The 19,441-nt window shown below is 44.5% G+C and overlaps 1 protein-coding gene across 2 annotated transcripts in view; it reads left to right on the forward strand.

The window, feature by feature from the left end:
* Nucleotides 1–19,441, forward strand: part of GPR107 (G protein-coupled receptor 107) — a 271,212-nt gene that overhangs the window by 215,154 nt on the left and 36,617 nt on the right. The window contains exon 15 of one of the 2 annotated variants that reach the window (XM_029614537.1): nt 7,226–7,272. In XM_029614537.1, the coding sequence (XP_029470397.1) occupies nt 7,226–7,272 (47 nt within the window). Of the gene's footprint in view, nt 1–7,222; nt 7,273–19,441 lie in introns of both variants that reach the window. The other variant, XM_029614536.1, reaches the window with a different exon arrangement.

The following is a 19,441-nucleotide window of genomic DNA, read 5'->3' on the forward strand; positions in this document are numbered from 1 at the left end:
GCCTTTTTATTTCTTCCTTAGCAAGTATTAATTTATCTGATATTGCTGTATTTATATACATGCACACATGTAACATCTTGCCTACTTCTTCCCCCCACATATCCATTCTCTAAATCCAACAGGTGCCTCATCTGTATTCAGCCTCCTCCTGGCTCCTTCCCAAGTTCTTTTGCATTCCCCCAGTTTCCCTGCCAGCAACTCAACTGTTGAGGGCATTCTGCAGTGGACAGGCCAAGAGGTGGAAAGCTAAGATGCTAGGCAAGACTTCAACTTAATTGTGCCTCACTAATCATCTGCTGTCAGGAGGGGTTTCAGGGGAATGAGTCTCCTTCATTAACACCTATGGCTTCCTGTCTGAAAGAGGTGCTAATAAGCATGTGCCATGCACAGGAGAGCAAACTGTGCTGCTGCCTGTGTTACTGGGCAGCTATCTGGATGTAATTTTACAGGGAGGAGGAAACATATCTTCCTGACTGAGCCTGCACATACCCAATGCTGCTTGGTGTGGAAAGGATTATTAGCTTGACAGATAAATTACACAAATTGTTAATAACTTCTACCTACTCCTGTGAGAATTATGCGTTACTGCGGAGCGCAGAATTAGTAGAATTCCCCTCCTGTGCAGAATGCCCAGTGTCTGCGCAGAATTTGGAGCAGGCTCTAGTGTAGCGATTGGACCCCCATCCCGCTGCGGTGAAGATGGCGTATACCCCAGCATGCTGCAATCTTAACCCATGCCACTCACAGCAAAGAAAGAGCAGGCCCTGGCGTACCGCATCGCTGTGAAAAAGGCTGCAGCGAGCCGCGAGCGGAGCCCATCTTGTTCACAGCGAAGATGGTGCAGGACCCAGCATGCTGCAAGCGGATCAGACCCGATGAAAGTTGGTCTGTGTGAGAGACTGCAAGGCTGTGTGTAGAGGTGGGCATGTGCGTGAGAGCATGAGTGAGGGTGTGTGCCAGAGAGAGGGAGTCTTTGTGAGGAGATTATGAAGGAATGTGTGTACATATGAGAGATCGGGAGCTGGTGTGTGTGAGAGAGTGAGGGTGCTTGTTTGTGAGAGAAGAAGCCTGTGTGAAGGGGTTGTGTGTGCGAGAGAGGGAGCCTATGTGTAGGGGTGTGTGTGAGAGGGAGTCTGCGTAGGGGATATGTGAGAGAGAAAGGGAGCCAATGTGCAAGGAAAAGGTAAGTAAACAATGATTCAGCTGTGAAGAATTATTTTTATTTTTTACCTGACCGAAACGCTGCGGCCTCCAGGAGCTGCTCCAAATAGGGTGAGTGAGCCGGGCCCCCCGGTATCACCCCTGCCAGAAGTGGTTGCTGGGTTCAAAACCTCCCCAACTCCGGCAGCCTCAAAAACCAGGAGGGATAGTCCTCCCAGGACTTGGCAGCCTCCCGGGAGGCAGTGAAACGGCTGTGAAGAAAAATAACTTTTTTTTTTTTTTTTAAATAACTTAAATGAAAAGAACAGGCTCTCTTCAAAAGAAAAAGAAAGTCTGCAAAAAATTAACTCCTAAACTACCTGACTAAAAAATAACAAACTACCACAGACTGCAGGGGTTAGGAACGTCCACCTCTGCTGGGAGACAGAGAAATATTGATTGACTGCAGGTGGTGCTCCAGGGTATACGTCAGAGTCATTAGAATGTTTTCTCTGCCTCCCTCTGCTGGATTGGTGACATAACCCAGGGTCTGGACTGATCCATGATACTACGGGAATGAAAATTAGCAGGTAAGAACCAATTTTCCTTTCCCTAAGTAAACTTCTCCTCCATTAAGTTATCCAAACCTTTTTTGAACCCAGCTACACTAACTGCACTAACCACATCTTCTGGCAACAAATTCCAGAGCTTTATTGTGTGTTGAGTGAAAAAGAATTTTCTCCGATTAGTCTTAAATGTTCTAACTTCATGGAATGCCCCTAGTCCTATTATTTGAAAGTGTAAATAACCAATTCACATCTACTCATTCAAGACCTCTCATGATCTTAAAGACCTCTATCATATCCTCCCCTCAGCCATCTCTCCAAACTGAACAGCCCTAGCCTCTTCAGCCTTTTCTCATAGGGGAGCTGTTCCATCCCCTTTATCATTTTGGTTGCCCTTCTCTGTACCTTCTCCATTGCAACTATATCTTTTTTTGAGATACGGCAACCAGAATTGTACACAGAATTCAAGGTGTGGTCTCACCATGGAGTGATTATAAAGGCATTATGACATTTTCTGTTTTATTAACCATTCCCTTCCTAATAATTCCTAATATTCTGTTTGCTTTTTTGACTGCTGCAGCACACTGAGCCGACAATTTTAAAGTATTATCCACTACGATGCCTAGATCTTTTTCCTGGGTGGTAGCTCAGGGTTATTTTTCCCTATATGCAACACCTTTCACTTGTCCACATTAAATTTCATCTGCCATTTGGATGCCCAATCTTCCAGTCTTGCAAGGTCCTCCTGTAATGTATCACAATCTGCTTGTGATTTAACTACTCTGAATAATTTTGTATCATCTGCAAGTTTGATAACCTCACTTGTCGTATTCCTTTCCAGATCATTTATATATATATATATATTGAAAAGCACCGGTCCAAGTACAGATCCCTGAGGCACTCCACTGTTTACCCTTTTCCACTGAGAAAATTGACCATTTAATCCTACTATTTGTTTCCTGTCTTTTAACCAGTTTGTAATCCACGAAAGGACATCGCCTCCTATCCCATGACTTTTTAGTTTTCTTTGAAGCCTCTCATGAGGGACTTTGTCAAACTCCTTCTGAAAATCCAAATACACGACATCTACCGGTTCACCTTTAACCACATGTTTATTAACCCCTTCAAAAAAATGAAGCAGATTTGTTAAGCAAGTCTTCCCTTGGGTAAATCCATGTTGACTGTGTTCCATTAAACCATGTCTTTCTATATACTCTACGATTTTGATCTTGACAATAGTTGCCACTATTTTTCCCGGCACTGAAGTCGGGCTCACTGGTCTATAGTTACCCGGATCGCCCCTGGAGCCTTTTTTTAAATATTGGGGTAACATTGGCCACCTTCCAGTCTTCAGGTACAATGGATGATTTCAATGATAGGTTACAAATTTTAACTAATAGATCAGAAATTTCATTTTTGAGTGTCTTCAGTACCCTAGGATGCATACCATCCGGTCCAGGTGATTTGCTACTCTTTAGTTTGTCAATCTGGCCTACTACATCTTCCAGGTTCACAGTGATTTTGTTCAGTTCGTCTGACTCATCACCCCTGAAAGGGTCATGTATTTAAGTGCTTCCTCTGTTAATGAAATCAATACTTTACTAACCCAGAGGAACTCGGCTCAATTTAAAGCCAAAATATATTATATAAATATTTTATTTCAACATGATATCAAAATACATTTTAACCACAAGTGCTACGTGCAATACATCATATCCACATTAAAAATATACACTTCATACTGCCATCCATACCACACATACCATCACACCATACCATGTAAAAAAGAACATATGCATCTACAATATGAATACCCAGTACAGTACATTAAACATTCAAATATCATCAGTTATTATAGCGCGATACTAAGTATCTGCACATGTTATTACCCATATTCTATTACCAAACATAATATTGTATTGTTCAAGACTCTCAAGCTTCAAACCTGATACATAGTATCTTCCATTATTCAGAATATACTACTCAGTCTGCTAATGTTATATAATGTCCCCTGTGTTCTAATACCCTACGGGATACCCGTTTCGCCCCTTCCTGGGGGCTTCTTCAGGAGTATACTGCTGAGTTGTTCACATCAATATTGTGTCTGCATATTCATGGGATATATAGTTCAACTTCCATGCGATGAAATTGCTTTCGTAAATTCCATGAAGATCATTAAGTGGATATCACGTTGCACGGAGCAGTCATTCCTCCCACCCGGTTATTTACTAACCGCTGTGCATATATTTCGCTTACGAGCACACATTTGCAGGCAAAAAGATGTTAATGGGTTTCTCAAAAGGAACTCCTCACATTAGTCCAATTCCTTAACAGTACTCGCGGACCGTACTCGCGGACTGTACTCGCGGACCTTAACAGTACTCGCGGACCGTCTACAAGCATAATTATTCCTTCTCCCAAAGAGTACCTCTTCAATAAATTTGCTGCGACAGATGCCGGCACCAAACTCCCGTCCTTACAACGGGAGTTTGGTGTAAGGACGGGAGTTTGGTGCCGGCGTCTGTCGCAGCAAATTTATTGAAGAGGTACTCTTTGGGAGAAGGAATAATTATGCTTGTAGACGGTCCGCGAGTACTGTTAAGGAATTGGACTAATGTGAGGAGTTCCTTTTGAGAAACCCATTAACATCTTTTTGCCTGCAAATGTGTGCTCGTAAGCGAAATATATGCACAGCGGTTAGTAAATAACCGGGTGGGAGGAATGACTGCTCCGAGCAACGTGATATCCACTTAATGATCTTCATGGAATTTACGAAAGCAATTTCATCGCATGGAAGTTGAACTATATATCCCATGAATATGCAGACACAATATTGATGTGAACAACTCAGCAGTATACTCCTGAAGAAGCCCCCAGGAAGGGGCGAAACGGGTATCCCGTAGGGTATTAGAACACAGGGGACATTATATAACATTAGCAGACTGAGTAGTATATTCTGAATAATGGAAGATACTATGTATCAGGTTTGAAGCTTGAGAGTCTTGAACAATACAATATTATGTTTGGTAATAGAATATGGGTAATAACATGTGCAGATACTTAGTATCGCGCTATAATAACTGATGATATTTGAATGTTTAATGTACTGTACTGGGTATTCATATTGTAGATGCATATGTTCTTTTTTACATGGTATGGTGTGATGGTATGTGTGGTATGGATGGCAGTATGAAGTGTATATTTTTAATGTGGATATGAGGTATTGCACGTAGCACTTGTGGTTAAAATGTATTTTGATATCATGTTGAAATAAAATATTTATATAATATATTTTGGCTTTAAATTGAGCCGAGTTCCTCTGGGTTAGTAAAGTATTCATCACCCCTGAAAACATCTCCGGAACTGGTATCTCCCCAACATCCTCAACACGGAAGCAAAGAATTCAGTCTTCCTAAATGGCTTTATCTGCCCTAAGAGCCCCTTTAACCCCTCGGTCATCTAGTGGTCCAACAGATTCCCTCACAGGTTTCTTGCTTCGATATATTTTAAAAAGTTTTTATTATGAGTTATTGCCTCTATGGCCAACTTAATTTCAAATTCTCTCTTCGCCTGTCTTATCAATGTTTTACACTTAACTTGAGAATGCTTATGTTTTATTCTATTTTCTTCAGATAGATCCTTCTTCCAATTTTTGAAGGATGTTTTTTTGGCTAAAATAGCCTCTTTCACCTCACCTTTTAACCATGACAGTAATCAATTTGCCTTCCTTCCACCTTTCTTAATGTGTGGAATACATATGGACTGCACCTCTAGGATTGTATTTTTAAACTATGTCCATGCCTGTTGAACACTTTTAACCTTTGCAGCTGCATCTTTCAGTTTTTTTCTAACTATTTTCCTCATTTTATCAAAGTTTCCCTTTTGAAAGTTTAGTGTTAGAGCTGCAAATTTACTTATTTCCCCCCTTCCAGTTATTATTTTAAATTTGATCATGTTATGATCACTGTTGCCAAGTGGCCCCACCACCGTTACCTCTCTCACCAAATCCTGCGTTCCACTAAAAATTAAATCTAAAATAGCTCCCTCTCTTGTTGGTTCCTGAACCAATTGCTCCATGAAGCAATGATTTATTACATCCAGGAATGTTGTCTCTAGCAAGTCTTGATGTTACATTTACCCAGTCAATATTGGGGTAATTGAAATCTCCCATTATTATTGCACTGCCAAATTGGTTGGCTTCCCTGATTTCTCTTAGCATTTCATCATCTGTCTGACCATTTTGTCCAGGTGGATGGTAGTATACTCCTATCACTATACTCTTACCTAACACACATGGGATTTCTACCCATAAAGATTCTACTGAGCATTTAGTCTCTTGTATGATGTTTATCCTGTTCTTTATTCTGGATCTTTATACTCTCCCAGACATAAAGTGCCACACCCCCACCAAGTTGATCCTCCCTTTCATTGCAATATAATTTGTACCCTGATATAGTACTGTCCCATTGGTTATCTTCCTTCCACCAAGTCTCTGTGATGCCAATTATGTCACTCATCATTTGCTGCTATACACTCTAACTCTCTCATCTTACTTCTTAGACTTCTGGCATTGGCATACAGACATTTCAAAGTGTGCTTTTTGTTTGTATTAACAAACCTGCTTTTCAGTTGTTAGGGATAATTCGGAAATGATTAGCTTTGGTGATTTTTTTACATATAGGCACATGGACTACATTTGCTTTTATTGGAACCTCTCTGTTGGGATGCCCTAACTCTCCTGTTTCATTATGCATAAGAGAGAGGGAGCCTCTGTGTGTGAGAGAGAGAGAGGGAGGCTATGTGAAGGGTAGTACTGAGAGATGGGACAGAATCGGAGTGGAGATAGTGGGAGGGATTGAGCTTAGCGGGCAAGGGGAGAAACAGTGGATGGTGGGAGGAGTTGGGGGGGCCTGAGAAGGCAAAGTGAAAGGAGACTGGCCAGGTGGAAGGAACATTCTTACAATGTACTTCTAGGGAAATTCTGCTCAAAATATTTAAAACTCTGCATCTTTAAGTAATATTTTTTTCTGTATTACATTTTAAATTAATTACTTAAAAATTGTCTGTATAAAGTAGGCAGAATTTTGCAGAATTTTCAGTTTTTTTGCGCAGAATTCCCTCAGCAGTACTTCTACCTTAATTCCATTGTGTATGGCTTGGAGGACCTGGAAAGGGAAGCTATTGAAAAATTGGCTGGACCCTCACAGTTTCAAGGATTTAAATAAGGCGATAGGAACGGTGTCATACCTTTATCGCATTTTAAGGAATCTTCACAAATCTTGTGCTCTATCATGTAATTTGTTTTTATGTGTCTGATTATGTATCTAAACTTTTGTAATTTGCTTTGAACATGTTCATGTATAAATGCGGAATAGAAATATTTTTAAATAAATAAATTGGAGGGGTATGAATCAGGGAATTGAGACAATCTGCCTTGCTGGTGACAGTCTGTTCCTTGCTTCATGCTTGGGTCTGGATCTCATTTCTTAATGAGCCCATTTCTTTTCTCTTTGCAGCAGCTATAAGTCTGGCGAAGCTGAAACTTTTCAGGCATTACTATGTCATGGTAAGTATAAATGTGTTTCCTGGCTCTGTGATGCTCCTGCTTCTCCCCATCTCCCATGACCCCTGTGCTCTGCCCTGTTAGTTTTGGCTCATCCAAAATCCAGCTGTTAGTAGCTCTGACAGGACAGATGATTTACAAGTAGATATCCTCTTCCCTCCCTGCTTATGCCATATTTTATAGTATTAGACACAACGGATGTATAATGTCAGAATTCACTGACTTGCACTCAGATTCCTGACTGATTCATTTTTTTTTTAACAGTTTTATTGGTGATCTCAATATAACAAGTATACATAATAACATGCATATATACAATATTATCACCAGTTTCTCATTAAACCCTCCCAATGACATTTTTCCCCTATGCCTCCCTACTCACCCGCCCCCCCCCCCCCCCTTGTACAATACGACCATGCCGCGTTATAAACATTGTGGTGAAAGAACGAGATTTAACCAGAGCTATACTTGTATCCTTTATTCAACACTGCATGCTACTCAATTCCCCTAGCAGCCATTTGATGATGTATTATTTGTCCCAGGTCGTGTGTGTCTATAGCAAAGTGTCCATATCCCAATAATAACCATGACTTGCCAATTAGAGCCACATAGTTTGCGCCACTGAAGATAGGAATCCCAGGTGAGATTAAAACGCTTCATGGTCTGGTGCTTTTCCAATGTCAATTTGTTCATCGTTCAAACGTGATCAAGTCTCCTCAGTACAACCGCAATTGTTGGGCTGTGGCACTGCTTCCAGAATTTTACTATCTCAAGCCTGGCTGCTATACAAGCTTGAAAACAAAAGGGGTGTAGCTGGTGCTCTCTGTCCTCTCCCAGACCATTCAGCAATGCCACCTCCATTGATAAAAGCACTTTAGCCGCTAGAACTTTAGAGATCATGTCTTCAATTTTTCTCCAGAGCGGTATAATGCATTCCCTGTTCCACCACATATGTATAAATGTTCCCAAAGTTTTACAGCCCCTCCAGCATTGTCCATCAAACCCGGGAGATATTTTCATTAGCCTTTCGGGTGTAATGTACCATCTGTATAAAAGCTTATATCCATTTTCAACCAATATGGAGGATATCGAGGCCCTGCCAATTTGGTCATAGATAGTCATCCAATCTTCTGTGGATATTGCTCTGGGAAGATCTCCAGTCCATGCCTTAATATAGTTTGGGGTATTATTAGTTCTGACATTTAACAGCTTATAAATTTTGGAAATAAGGCCCTTAAATTTAAATGGAGCTGAGCAAAAACCTTCGAACTGTTAGAGACCAGCTCCCCAGAGGGGAGGAGTTAGCAATCTGTTATAGATCTGCTCCCCCAGAGGGGAGGAATTAGAAATCTGATATGAATCTGGATGCTGGATACTCCCGTTGATGGAGGAGTTAACAATTTATAAGCGATCACCCCGCCAGGGGGCGAAGTAGCACTCTGTTATGGATCTTGCTAAGGAGTAGCAATCTTTTAGTGCTCTGCTCTCCTGAGGAAAGGAGTAGCAACTGTAATGCTTTGTACCTGTACAAAGATGAACCAGCAACCTGTACGATTCCCACGGGGAGATAGCTATCTGATATGGATCAGCTTCCGCAGAGAGTGGAGTAATGGTCTGATGTGGGTTGGCTCCCATAGAGTGGTAGGTGATGATACTGCTCTTATTAGTGTAGGAATAACACTTAGAAGAAATAGTGAATCCCTGGGCCGATGGCAGTTGACAGCGCCCTCAAGTAGATATCCTGAGAGGGACCACTGGCTAGGCTGGAATATTGAGACAAACACACATAGTTCTTTATTAGACTGGAAGTAGAACCACCAGAGATGGCAGTTTGTGAGTTGATATGCCTGGCAGGGCTGAAGTCCCTCTGATACTGGAACAACGATCTCTGAGTTGCTGAGCTGTAAGGAGAGACTATAGGTAGTGAGTAGACAGGGTATGCTGGGCATAACCAGTGATAGATGAAACACTCACAATTGTAGATCTCTGTAGAGTCTTCTATATGCAACAGAGAGTCTTCAGGAACAGGAGCCGCAGGCGAGTACTGGTTCTTGTAAGCGGTCTGAAATAGAACTCATAATAACTGTGTATGGGATGGCTTCTGGAATAGAAGAGAGGCTAGGAGAGAGTTAGGAACGTAGGCCCTCATGGAGCGAGTACCAGTTCCTATCTCTAAATCTGTAATAATAATCCATAAGATATAGGTATGCGATATCTTCTGAGGAAGAAGAGAGTATGAGAGAGGAATTAGGAACATAGGCCCTCGTAGAGTGAGTACTGATTCCTATCTGCAATCTACAATGGTAACTCACGATCTCCGTACCTGCGATAGCGTCTTAGACTGAAGGGAGCCTTAACGATTAGGAACAATGGCCCCCGTGGAGCGAGTACCGGTTCCTGTCTGTAATAGGACTCACTGTGTTCACGTCTGCGATCGCCTCCAGGTAATAGGAGTCTTCTGAGTCTTCGGGAACGTAGGCCCTTGAGCGAGTACCAGATCCCGTCCAACAATCTGAAATCAAGAAATAGAGAGCGGAGCCCCCGTGGAGCGGGTACTCCTGGTAGGTTTGAAAAGGCCGAGCAGTGGCGAAGAATTCCCCTTGCTGACTCGGAGCGTAGTTGCAAGTAGCGTGGACTGCCGAAGCAAGTCCCGTTGGAGTTCCTTGCTAACTTGTTTGTAGTTAGCAAACAAAGACCTTTAAATTGAAAACGGCTGACGTCAGTACGGGGGAGCGCCCCCGAGGTTCGCGCCCTTGCTGGTACAAATTCTGGAGCGCACGCCCTTACGTCATCAGGAACATGGCAGGTCCATAGCGTCAAGCCAGCCTGGGGATACCGGGACCACGAGGCAGGGAGAAGCCGCGGCTGCATCTGTCCATCTGAACCGAAGGGAGTTGCCACAACGGTAGAGAGTGTGGAGCAAGGGTGAGAATAGGCACAAACGCAACACGAACAGAGATTTTCCCAAACCTAAGCTAATGTTCTTGCTCGTATAGAAATGGTACACCTGTTGATAGGCCAAAAAATCTGAGGTCGGGAGTTGAAATAACGTGCCTAAAGACTCAAACGACAATATAGCATCCCCCGCCACCCCAAATGTGTTCCAAACGGTTCAACCCTCGGGTTTTCCAAGCTTGAAAGGAGAATGCGGATAGACTGGGTAAAAAGGTGTTATTGTGGAATAGACAAGTTAGGTGGTAGTAGTTCTTCTTGCCCACTAATTTCCCCTTCCTTTTTTCCCAAATCTGTAGTGTATGCCTGGTAGTTGGTAGCAGTAGCATATTAGGGCATGCCTTCCAGGTTTTCCTAGGTTGCCAAGGGATAGAATCTAAAGGCATCTCAGGCATGTATGATCAATAATGGCCCAGTGTTTAAATTCCTGAGCATTGTGCGGGACTACCAAGGGTCTCATCTGGGCCGCTACGTAGTACCATGTTATTTTAGGGACCCCTAGCCCTCCCTCTAGTTTATTTTGATATAGAATTTATCCCAGGACAAGCAGGATGCTAGTCCTCACATATGGGTGACGTCATTCATGGAGCCCTTAAGCGGGAAAAACTTCTGGCAAGTTTCTAGAAGCTTTTGGTTTGGCTGCCTGAGGCTACTGAGCATGCCCGGCATGCCATGATATTCCCTGCCACAGGGGTCTCACTCCAGTCTTCTTTTTTCCGCGCTGCTGATTGCATCGCGTTTTCCTTAGGAGCCTGTGATTTCCTCACAACTTACAAAAGATTTCAAGTTTTTTCACCCTACCGGGTCTCATTCGGTTTGTCACCGGCTGGTGACAAACACTATAACTTTTTCTTCACGGAAAAGTCACCGATCAATCGACGGATGTCGACTGACAGAACTACGGGGTTCAAAAAATGTCCGGCCTGCAACCGGACTATGTCAATTACGGACCCGCACGTTGAGTGCGTTCGCTGCCTGGGAAAGGACCATGACATCGCTGCCTGTACCCAGTGCCAAGAGATGACGGCGAAAGGTAGGAAGCTGAGACACGAAAAGATGGCCCAAATTTTTCAAATTCAAACGCCGCCATCACCGATAACTTCCTCCAAATTCTCGCCGGCCGGCGTTACAAAAAAGTTATTAATAACCAAACGCCACATCGAGGGATCGGGGGACGCCTCTTCGCCAACCCCATCCTCTTCGTCGACAAAATCGGCGTCTGACATTCGTCCGCCACAAAAGCACCGCAAACATCATACAGTTCCTCCACTTCCACCGCCAGAGGAACCGGTGCCTAAACGCCGAAAAAAGTCATCGACCATCGTTACAGAACCGCTGCCATCGACATCAGTATCCGACCTAACGGCTTTAATCAAGCAGATTGTCACGGATGCCTTCCGGGAGAACATACCGGCGTCATCGCCGATGCCGACCTCCGGGTCGATGCCGACTTCCGGGTCGATGCCGACTTTACAGTCGAAGCCGGCCATCGGGCCGATGCCGAACAACCAGTCGATACCGACTACAGATTCGATGACGCCATCGGGAACGATGGCGATGCCGATGTCGATGCCAACATCCATTTCCATGGCACTACTTCCATCGACCTCGATGACGATGCCGATATCAATACCATCGGGACAAGAGAACTTCCCGGGCTGCTCAGATGTATCACGGGCTACTCTTTCGATAGCCCCATCATCGATTCAGCTGCAGCCATCCATGGCATCTATGACCTCCGTATCCTCATTGATTCCTAGGCCAATTTCTTCATTAATTCCTATCTCCATACCAGCAGCTTCTACGGTAACACCTCACTATACAATACCTTCAACGGAAGATCCTGTACATAGTCTAACTTCTTCCTCAAAAAAGGCACCAGGGAAGTCTAAACACACTTCCAGACCTGTCCCTGACATCTCTTCTGACAGGAAGTTACATGCAATCCTCACGAAGCGATACCAAGATCTCTTGGCATCTTTGCCTGTGGGGCCTGACGAAGAAGCAGAAATAGAAAGAGAAAGGGAAGTAAGTGACACTTCACCTGACCCTCAAAATCCCTTGCAGGGCACATCTGGGATGTCCCCATCTAGGGTACAAACCTCTCATAAGTACCAGCCCATATCAGATACCTGGTCAGATACACAGTCTGAACATTCTTCGGAGGATTTCCTGTCGGACCATACTCCTCCTCAGGCAAAGAAACAGTCCCCTCCTGAGGATTTATCCTTCTCGGCATTTATCCAAGAGATGTCAGAATCTATTCCCTTTCAACTACAAGCAGAAAAGGACGAAAGACAGCAAACACTGGAAATTCTACAGTTCGTAGATCCCCCAAAACATAATTTGGCTATCCCAGTACATGAGGTGTTGCTGCAACTCCAGCAAAGAATCTGGGAACACCCTTGTACAACACCAGGAGTTAACAGAAGAGTGGACTCTACTTACTTAGTCCAAGCTGCACCAGGATTTGAAAGGACTCAGCTTCCTCACAACTCCCTAGTGGTGGAATCGGCACAGAAGAAGTCACGTAGATCCAAAACCCATGCCTCTATTCCTCCTGGAAAGGATAACAGGTTTCTGGATATTATTGGCAAAAAAATTTACCAAGGGGCTATGCTAAATTCCAAAATTGCTGCTTACCAATTGTACATGACGCAGCACCAAAGAAATTTATGGAAGCAGATAGAAGAATTCATACCCTCACTGCCTCAATCTCAACAAGAGGCAGCTCAACAGATTGTCCAAAAGGGCTTTGATGCTGGAAAGCATGAGGTTCGTGCAGCATACGACGCCTTTGAGACCTCTGCTAGGACTGCAGCATCTGGAATATCTGCAAGAAGATGGGCCTGGTTAAAGGCTTCGGACTTGTGCCCAGAGGTTCAAGACAAATTGGTGGATTTGCCGTGTCAAGGTGACAATTTGTTCGGCACAAAGGTGCAAGACGCCGTTGCACAACTTAGGGATCACTCTGAGACTTTAAAACAGCTCTCCACTTTGTCACATGATACATCATCTCATCCTCCACGTAGGCCGCCCCGTAGGGACACAAAGCGTCCGTTCTACAGGCCAAGGAGATATTATCCACAGAACACCAGACCACGTCCTGCGAGAACCCAACAGCGTCCTCAACAGCGACAGCAACGAACCACACGGCCTCAGCCACCACCTCAAACAACTTCAACCTCTGGTTTTTGAAAACAGTTCCAGAGAACACTGCCAACTACCAAACCCTCATCCACAGTTACCAGTTGGGGGAAGAATTTCCCAATTTTACACCCAATGGGAAAACATTACAACAGATCAGTGGGTCTTATCAATAGTTCGTCAAGGTTACCAACTAGACTTCACATCTCCCCCTCAGGAGTTACCACCAATAAACTCCTATCTAGACAACAATCCTCAATTACAAGAAGAATTATCTGCTCTTCTGACAGCAAGAGCTGTGGAACATGTACCACAAAATCAGAAGGGAAGAGGATTCTATTCCCGGTATTTCCTCATTCCAAAGAAAACCGGAGGCCTACGTCCACTTCTAGATCTCAGAAATCTCAACAAATTTCTCAGAAAAGAAAAATTCAGGATGGTATCATTAGGAACCATGCTTCCACTCATACAACAAGGAGATTGGCTTTGTTCTCTGGATCTTCAAGACGCCTACACTCACGTTCCAATCTTCCCACCACATCGCAAATACCTCAGATTCAAGGTGGGAAATCACCATTTCCAATACAGAGTCTTGCCGTTCGGCCTAGCCTCAGCTCCACGAGTATTCACCAAATGCCTAGCTGTGGTGGCAGGACATTTGCACAAACAAGGTGTTCATGTGTTCCCTTATCTCGACGATTGGCTCATAAAAAGTCAGTCACAGCAAGGAGCAGTAACTTCTCTTCATTGCACAATACAGTTACTACACAAGTTGGGATTCCTCATCAATTATCAAAAATCCCACCTGCACCCATCTCATTTACTCCAATATATAGGTGCAGAATTAAACACAAACCTAGCACACGCTTTTCTTCCAAAGGACCGTGCACACACGCTGTCCCAGCTGGCGTACTACATATCACTTCAACCACAAGTGACAGCTCATCAGTTTCTAATCCTGCTAGGCCACATGGCTTCCACGGTTCACGTCACTCCTATGGCACGACTTCGAGCCTCGCTGCAATGGTGGACAATCAAGGACAATTTACGCAAGGGCCTACCCTTCCAAAAACCGATCCCTCAGATAACATTAACTACAGATGCATCCACCTTGGGGTGGGGAGCTCATCTACACACTCTTCAAACTCAAGGAACTTGGACAAAACTCGAAGCCACATATCAAATCAATTTTCTAGAACTTCGAGCTATACGTTATGCTCTGCATGCGTTCAAGGACTGCCTTTCACACAAGACTGTGCTAATCCAAACAGACAATACGGTAGCCATGTGGTACATCAACAAACAAGGAGGTACGGGTTCGTATCTCCTCTGTCAGGAAGCAGCACAGATTTGGGACTGGGCCCTTCACCACTCAATGTTCCTGCAGGCCACTTATCTAGCAGGGATTCAAAATGTCCTAGCAGACCGACTCAGTCGCCAGTTCCAGCCGCACGAGTGGTCTCTGAATCCCTCCATTGCGACCAAGATCTTCCAACGGTGGGGACAACCATCAACAGATCTCTTCGCGTCGCATCTGAACCACAAGGTACACAACTTCTGTTCTCTGCACAAACAGAAGAACCACCCAGCCAAGGACGCCTTTGCTCGCCCTTGGAACTCCGGCCTACTATATGCATATCCTCCAATACCGCTTATCACCAAGACATTGGTGAAGCTACAACAGGACAAGGGGACCATGATACTCATAGCCCCGTATTGGCCTCGACAAGTATGGTTTCCCACACTGCTAGACCTGTCAGTCAAGGATCCAATTCGCCTGGGAGTAGCTCCCGATCTCATCACTCAGGATCAGGGTCGGTTGCGTCATCCCAATCTTCAATCCCTATCCCTGACAGCATGGATGTTGAAAGCTTAATCCTACAATCCCTTAATCTTTCAACTAATGTTTCTCAGGTACTTATAGCTTCCCGCAAACCTTCCACACGACGCAATTATTCTTACAAGTGGAAACGGTTCACTTTTTGGTGCAAGCAGAACCATATAGATCCTTTCACTTGCCCCACTACTTCTCTTTTAGACTATTTGTACCATCTTTCAGACTCTGGTCTTCAGACATCATCAATCAGAGTACATCTCAGCGCAATCTCAGCTTATCATAATAAGATAGGAGATGCACCTATATCCACACAACCTCTCGTCACTAGGTTCATGAGAGGTCTCACTCACCTTAAGCCACCAATTCGGCCTCCAGCTACACAATGGGACCTGAATCTGGTTTTAACAAGGTTAATGCATTCTCCTTTCGAACCCATAGATTCCTGTGACCTTAAATTTCTCACGTGGAAAACTATTTTCCTCGTAGCCATCACATCAGCTAGGAGGGTTAGTGAGTTACAAGCACTTGTCACATACGAACCTTACACAAAGTTCCTCCATGACAGAGTGGTTCTCCGAACACATCCAAAATTCCTTCCTAACGTAGTTACGGAATTCCACTTAAATCAAACAATAGTTCTACCCACATTCTTTCCAAGGCCTCACTCTCACCAAGGGGAAAGAGCTTTACACACTTTGGACTGTAAACGTGCATTGTCCTTTTATTTGAATCGCACTACATCCCTTAGACAATCCAATCAGCTTTTTGTATCTTATGATCCAAATAAGCCAGGAAAAGCAGTGGGAAAACATACTCTGTCCAATTGGTTAGCAGATTGCATACAATTCTGCTACGAAAAAGCAGGCCTTCCTCTCCAAGGGCGAGTAAAGGCACATTCAGTAAGAGCCATGTCAACTTCAGTAGCACATTTTCGTTCAGTGCCAATTATTGACATTTGTAAAGCAGCAACATGGAGTTCCCTTCACACCTTTGCAGCTCATTACTGTTTGGATAAGGAGGGAAGACAAGATTCAGCCTATGGACAATCTGTCTTAAAGAACTTGTTTGCAGTTTAATCCCAACTCCTTCTACATCCATCCTGCTATATTTTTCGGCTGACTCATTTCTTCAACAAAGCATTCCGGTTAACTGCATGGACAATGACTCAGCCTCTAGCTTGCTAATCACCCATATGTGAGGACTAGCATCCTGCTTGTCCTGGGATAAAGCAAAATTGCTTACCTTGTAATAGGTGTTATCCCAGGACAGCAGGATGTAGTCCTCACGGAACCCACCCGCCACCCCACGGAGTTGGGCTTCAGACTTTATTATTTTATTTTGCTAACGCTTATTGCTACATACAAGACTGGAGTGAGACCCCTGTGGCAGGGAATATCATGGCATGCCGGGCATGCTCAGTAGCCTCAGGCAGCCAAACCAAAAGCTTCTAGAAACTTGCCAGAAGTTTTTCCCGCTTAAGGGCTCCGTGAATGACATCACCCATATGTGAGGACTACATCCTGCTGTCCTGGGATAACACCTATTACAAGGTAAGCAATTTTGCTATATCTGCTGACCCTAGGAGGGTGTCGTTTCCAAATAAAGCTGAAGACTCTTTTTTGCCAATTTCTTAATACCTTATTCGGAATGGGAATAGGAAGGGATTGAAATAAATATAGTAGTCTGGACAGGAAATTTATTCTGGTTAGCCAGCCACAGAAATAAGGCCCAAAACCCATTTTCCTCAGGACCCCAAACAGAAAAGGCCAATTTACCATATCTAAAACCTTTTTCGGCATCGATAGATAACATAGATTCCTCATTGTTTCCATGGGCCCACCACATTAGGTGGGCCCATGGAAACAATGAGGCCCACCTAATGTTGTCCCCCTCCAGCCTCCCTGGGATAAATCCCACTTGGTCTTGATGAACCAGAGTTGTGATATATTTATTTACCCGCCCTGCGAGAATTTTCGCCAATATTTTAAGATTGAGATTTATCAAGGAGATTGGACAATAAGATCCGCATAATGCCGGATCTCAGCCTGGTTTTAGCAACACCATTATGCCCGCCATGTTAGTGTTGGAATCGAGGTGGCCCCCATTCCTTAAGTGACTGCAAACATTTTGTAAGTATGAGACTAGATAAGAACCAAATTGCTTTTAAAATTTTGCAGTAAGGCCATCGGGCCCAAGTGATGTCCCCTGTTTGAGAGTCTTGATAGTATTTAATATCTCTACTGTGGAAATCTCTGCATCTAGCTTAGCCTTAGACTCTTCCGCCAAACTAGGTAGTGGGACCGAGGCAAGGTAATTATCTACTACTTCCTGGGTAATGCTAGAGTCCGTACCATATAGTGTAATGTAGAAGTTAAGAAATCTTTTACAGATATCCGTATTGTTCGTAAGAACAGTATCCCTTTCATCTTTGATTTTGGCAATTGTTTTTTGGTATAGAACCTTTTTCAATTTGTGAGCTAAGTTTCTACCCGCCTTGTTGCCCCCTTTGAAGTATTCCTGTTTCGTAAGGTTCATCATATGGACCATCTTAGCTGACTCCAGTCGCAAGAGGTCTTCCCTAGCCTTAGACAGTTGAAGCAGAACCTTCTTGGAGCCTGTAGTTTGGTGTTTCTTAGAGAGGATCGCGATAGTCTCTCGAAGGGCCTGGGAATCTTGCGTATTGCGCTTTTTAATAAAGGTGGCTCTCGATATTTAAAGACCCCGAACATATGCTTTTAATGATTCCCAACCTATAGGTGGGGTCACTTCCCCTGTGTCATTTCTTACAATAAATTATTTAATATTAATAATGAGAGCTTTGTTAAATTCCTCATTTGTCAATAGGGATTCATTTAAGTGCCAAAAGCGGACCCCTTTATCATATCGGTCAAATGTAACATCTATAAGTACTGCCGAATGATCAGACCGCGCTACTGGTACAATATCCAATTTGGTAATATGATCAAAGAGACCTTTTTCAGAAAGGAAATAGTCTATCCTTGAGTGAGATGTATGAGAGGGGGAAAAATATGTATAAGATCGAGATGTTGGAAAGTGGGTTCTCACAGGACAAGCAGGATGGTTGTCCTCACAAATGGGTGACATCGAGGATGGAGCCCAACCACGGAAAACTTCTGTCAAAGTTTCTAGAACTTTGACTGGCCCCTGGGCATGCCCAGCACGGCACCAACCCTGCAGCCAGCAGGGGTCCCCCTTCAGTCTTCTTTTTTCCGTGCAGCAGTAGCCACGCGGTTAACGAGCTCTTACCACATTCCTGACAGGAAATTCTTCTTGAACTTCTTTGAAGTAAAAATCGCCCCACAGGGGTCCCTCTTCTATCTAATTTAGTCCGCGGTGTTTCGGTAAGTTTTTTGGCCGGTTTTCGCCGACTTCCGTCGAGTTTGGCCTTTGCGGCCTGCTGGCCGTTGACCCGTCCCGCGGCTAAATTTTTTGACTAATGGCCATGGCGTCGGGGTTCCGTCGGTGCCCAGACTGTACGAGCACCATGTCTATCACAGACCCACACAGAGTCTGTGTATTATGTTTAGGGAGTGAGCATGATGTCCTGACTTGCACCAAATGTGCCCTTATGACACCAAAAGGTCGCAAAGCCAGAATGGAGAAGATGGGACTCCTGTTCCATGCTCACACTCCGACGCCGTCCATCGCATCGACGTCTTCGGAACTGGCACCATTGAAGTCCTTCCATCGGCAGCAACCTCCCGGTGACCGGCTACCATCGGCGTCTCCACGGCCATCGACTCCCGTCCCTTCCCCCGAGGATCGTGGGGATCGGAGGGAAAAGCATCGTCATCGACATCGCAAGTCTCGGACCATCGAGGAATCGAAGTCATCGACCTCGGTACCGTCCAAGCCACCACCGAAGAAATCTCGATCAGAAGTGGCACCATCCACCTCTGTTTCTGAGACACTGAGGCAACCCTCTCCCCATCGGGGTTTGGGAGCTGCGATTCCACCGGTGACGGTGGTCCCTCCGGCTCAGCCTCAGCCTCCCTCTTCCGCGGAGCCGGGTATTGTTACCCCAGGTCTCCGGGAAGAACTGGACCGGCTGGTCCAGGAGGCCATCGATAAAGCGATGCAACTGTTCCAGAGTCCTTCAGCTCCGACTCCGCCATCGAGAGTGGAACCAGTCACCGACCCGATTCCAGCAGCGCTGGCACCGCTGCTCGCCCGGATGGAAGTGCTAATGACCGCCCTTCCACCGGTAATACCTGG

Source organism: Rhinatrema bivittatum, chromosome 8, assembly GCF_901001135.1.
Source record: "Rhinatrema bivittatum chromosome 8, aRhiBiv1.1, whole genome shotgun sequence".
Taxonomy (NCBI): domain Eukaryota; kingdom Metazoa; phylum Chordata; class Amphibia; order Gymnophiona; family Rhinatrematidae; genus Rhinatrema; species Rhinatrema bivittatum.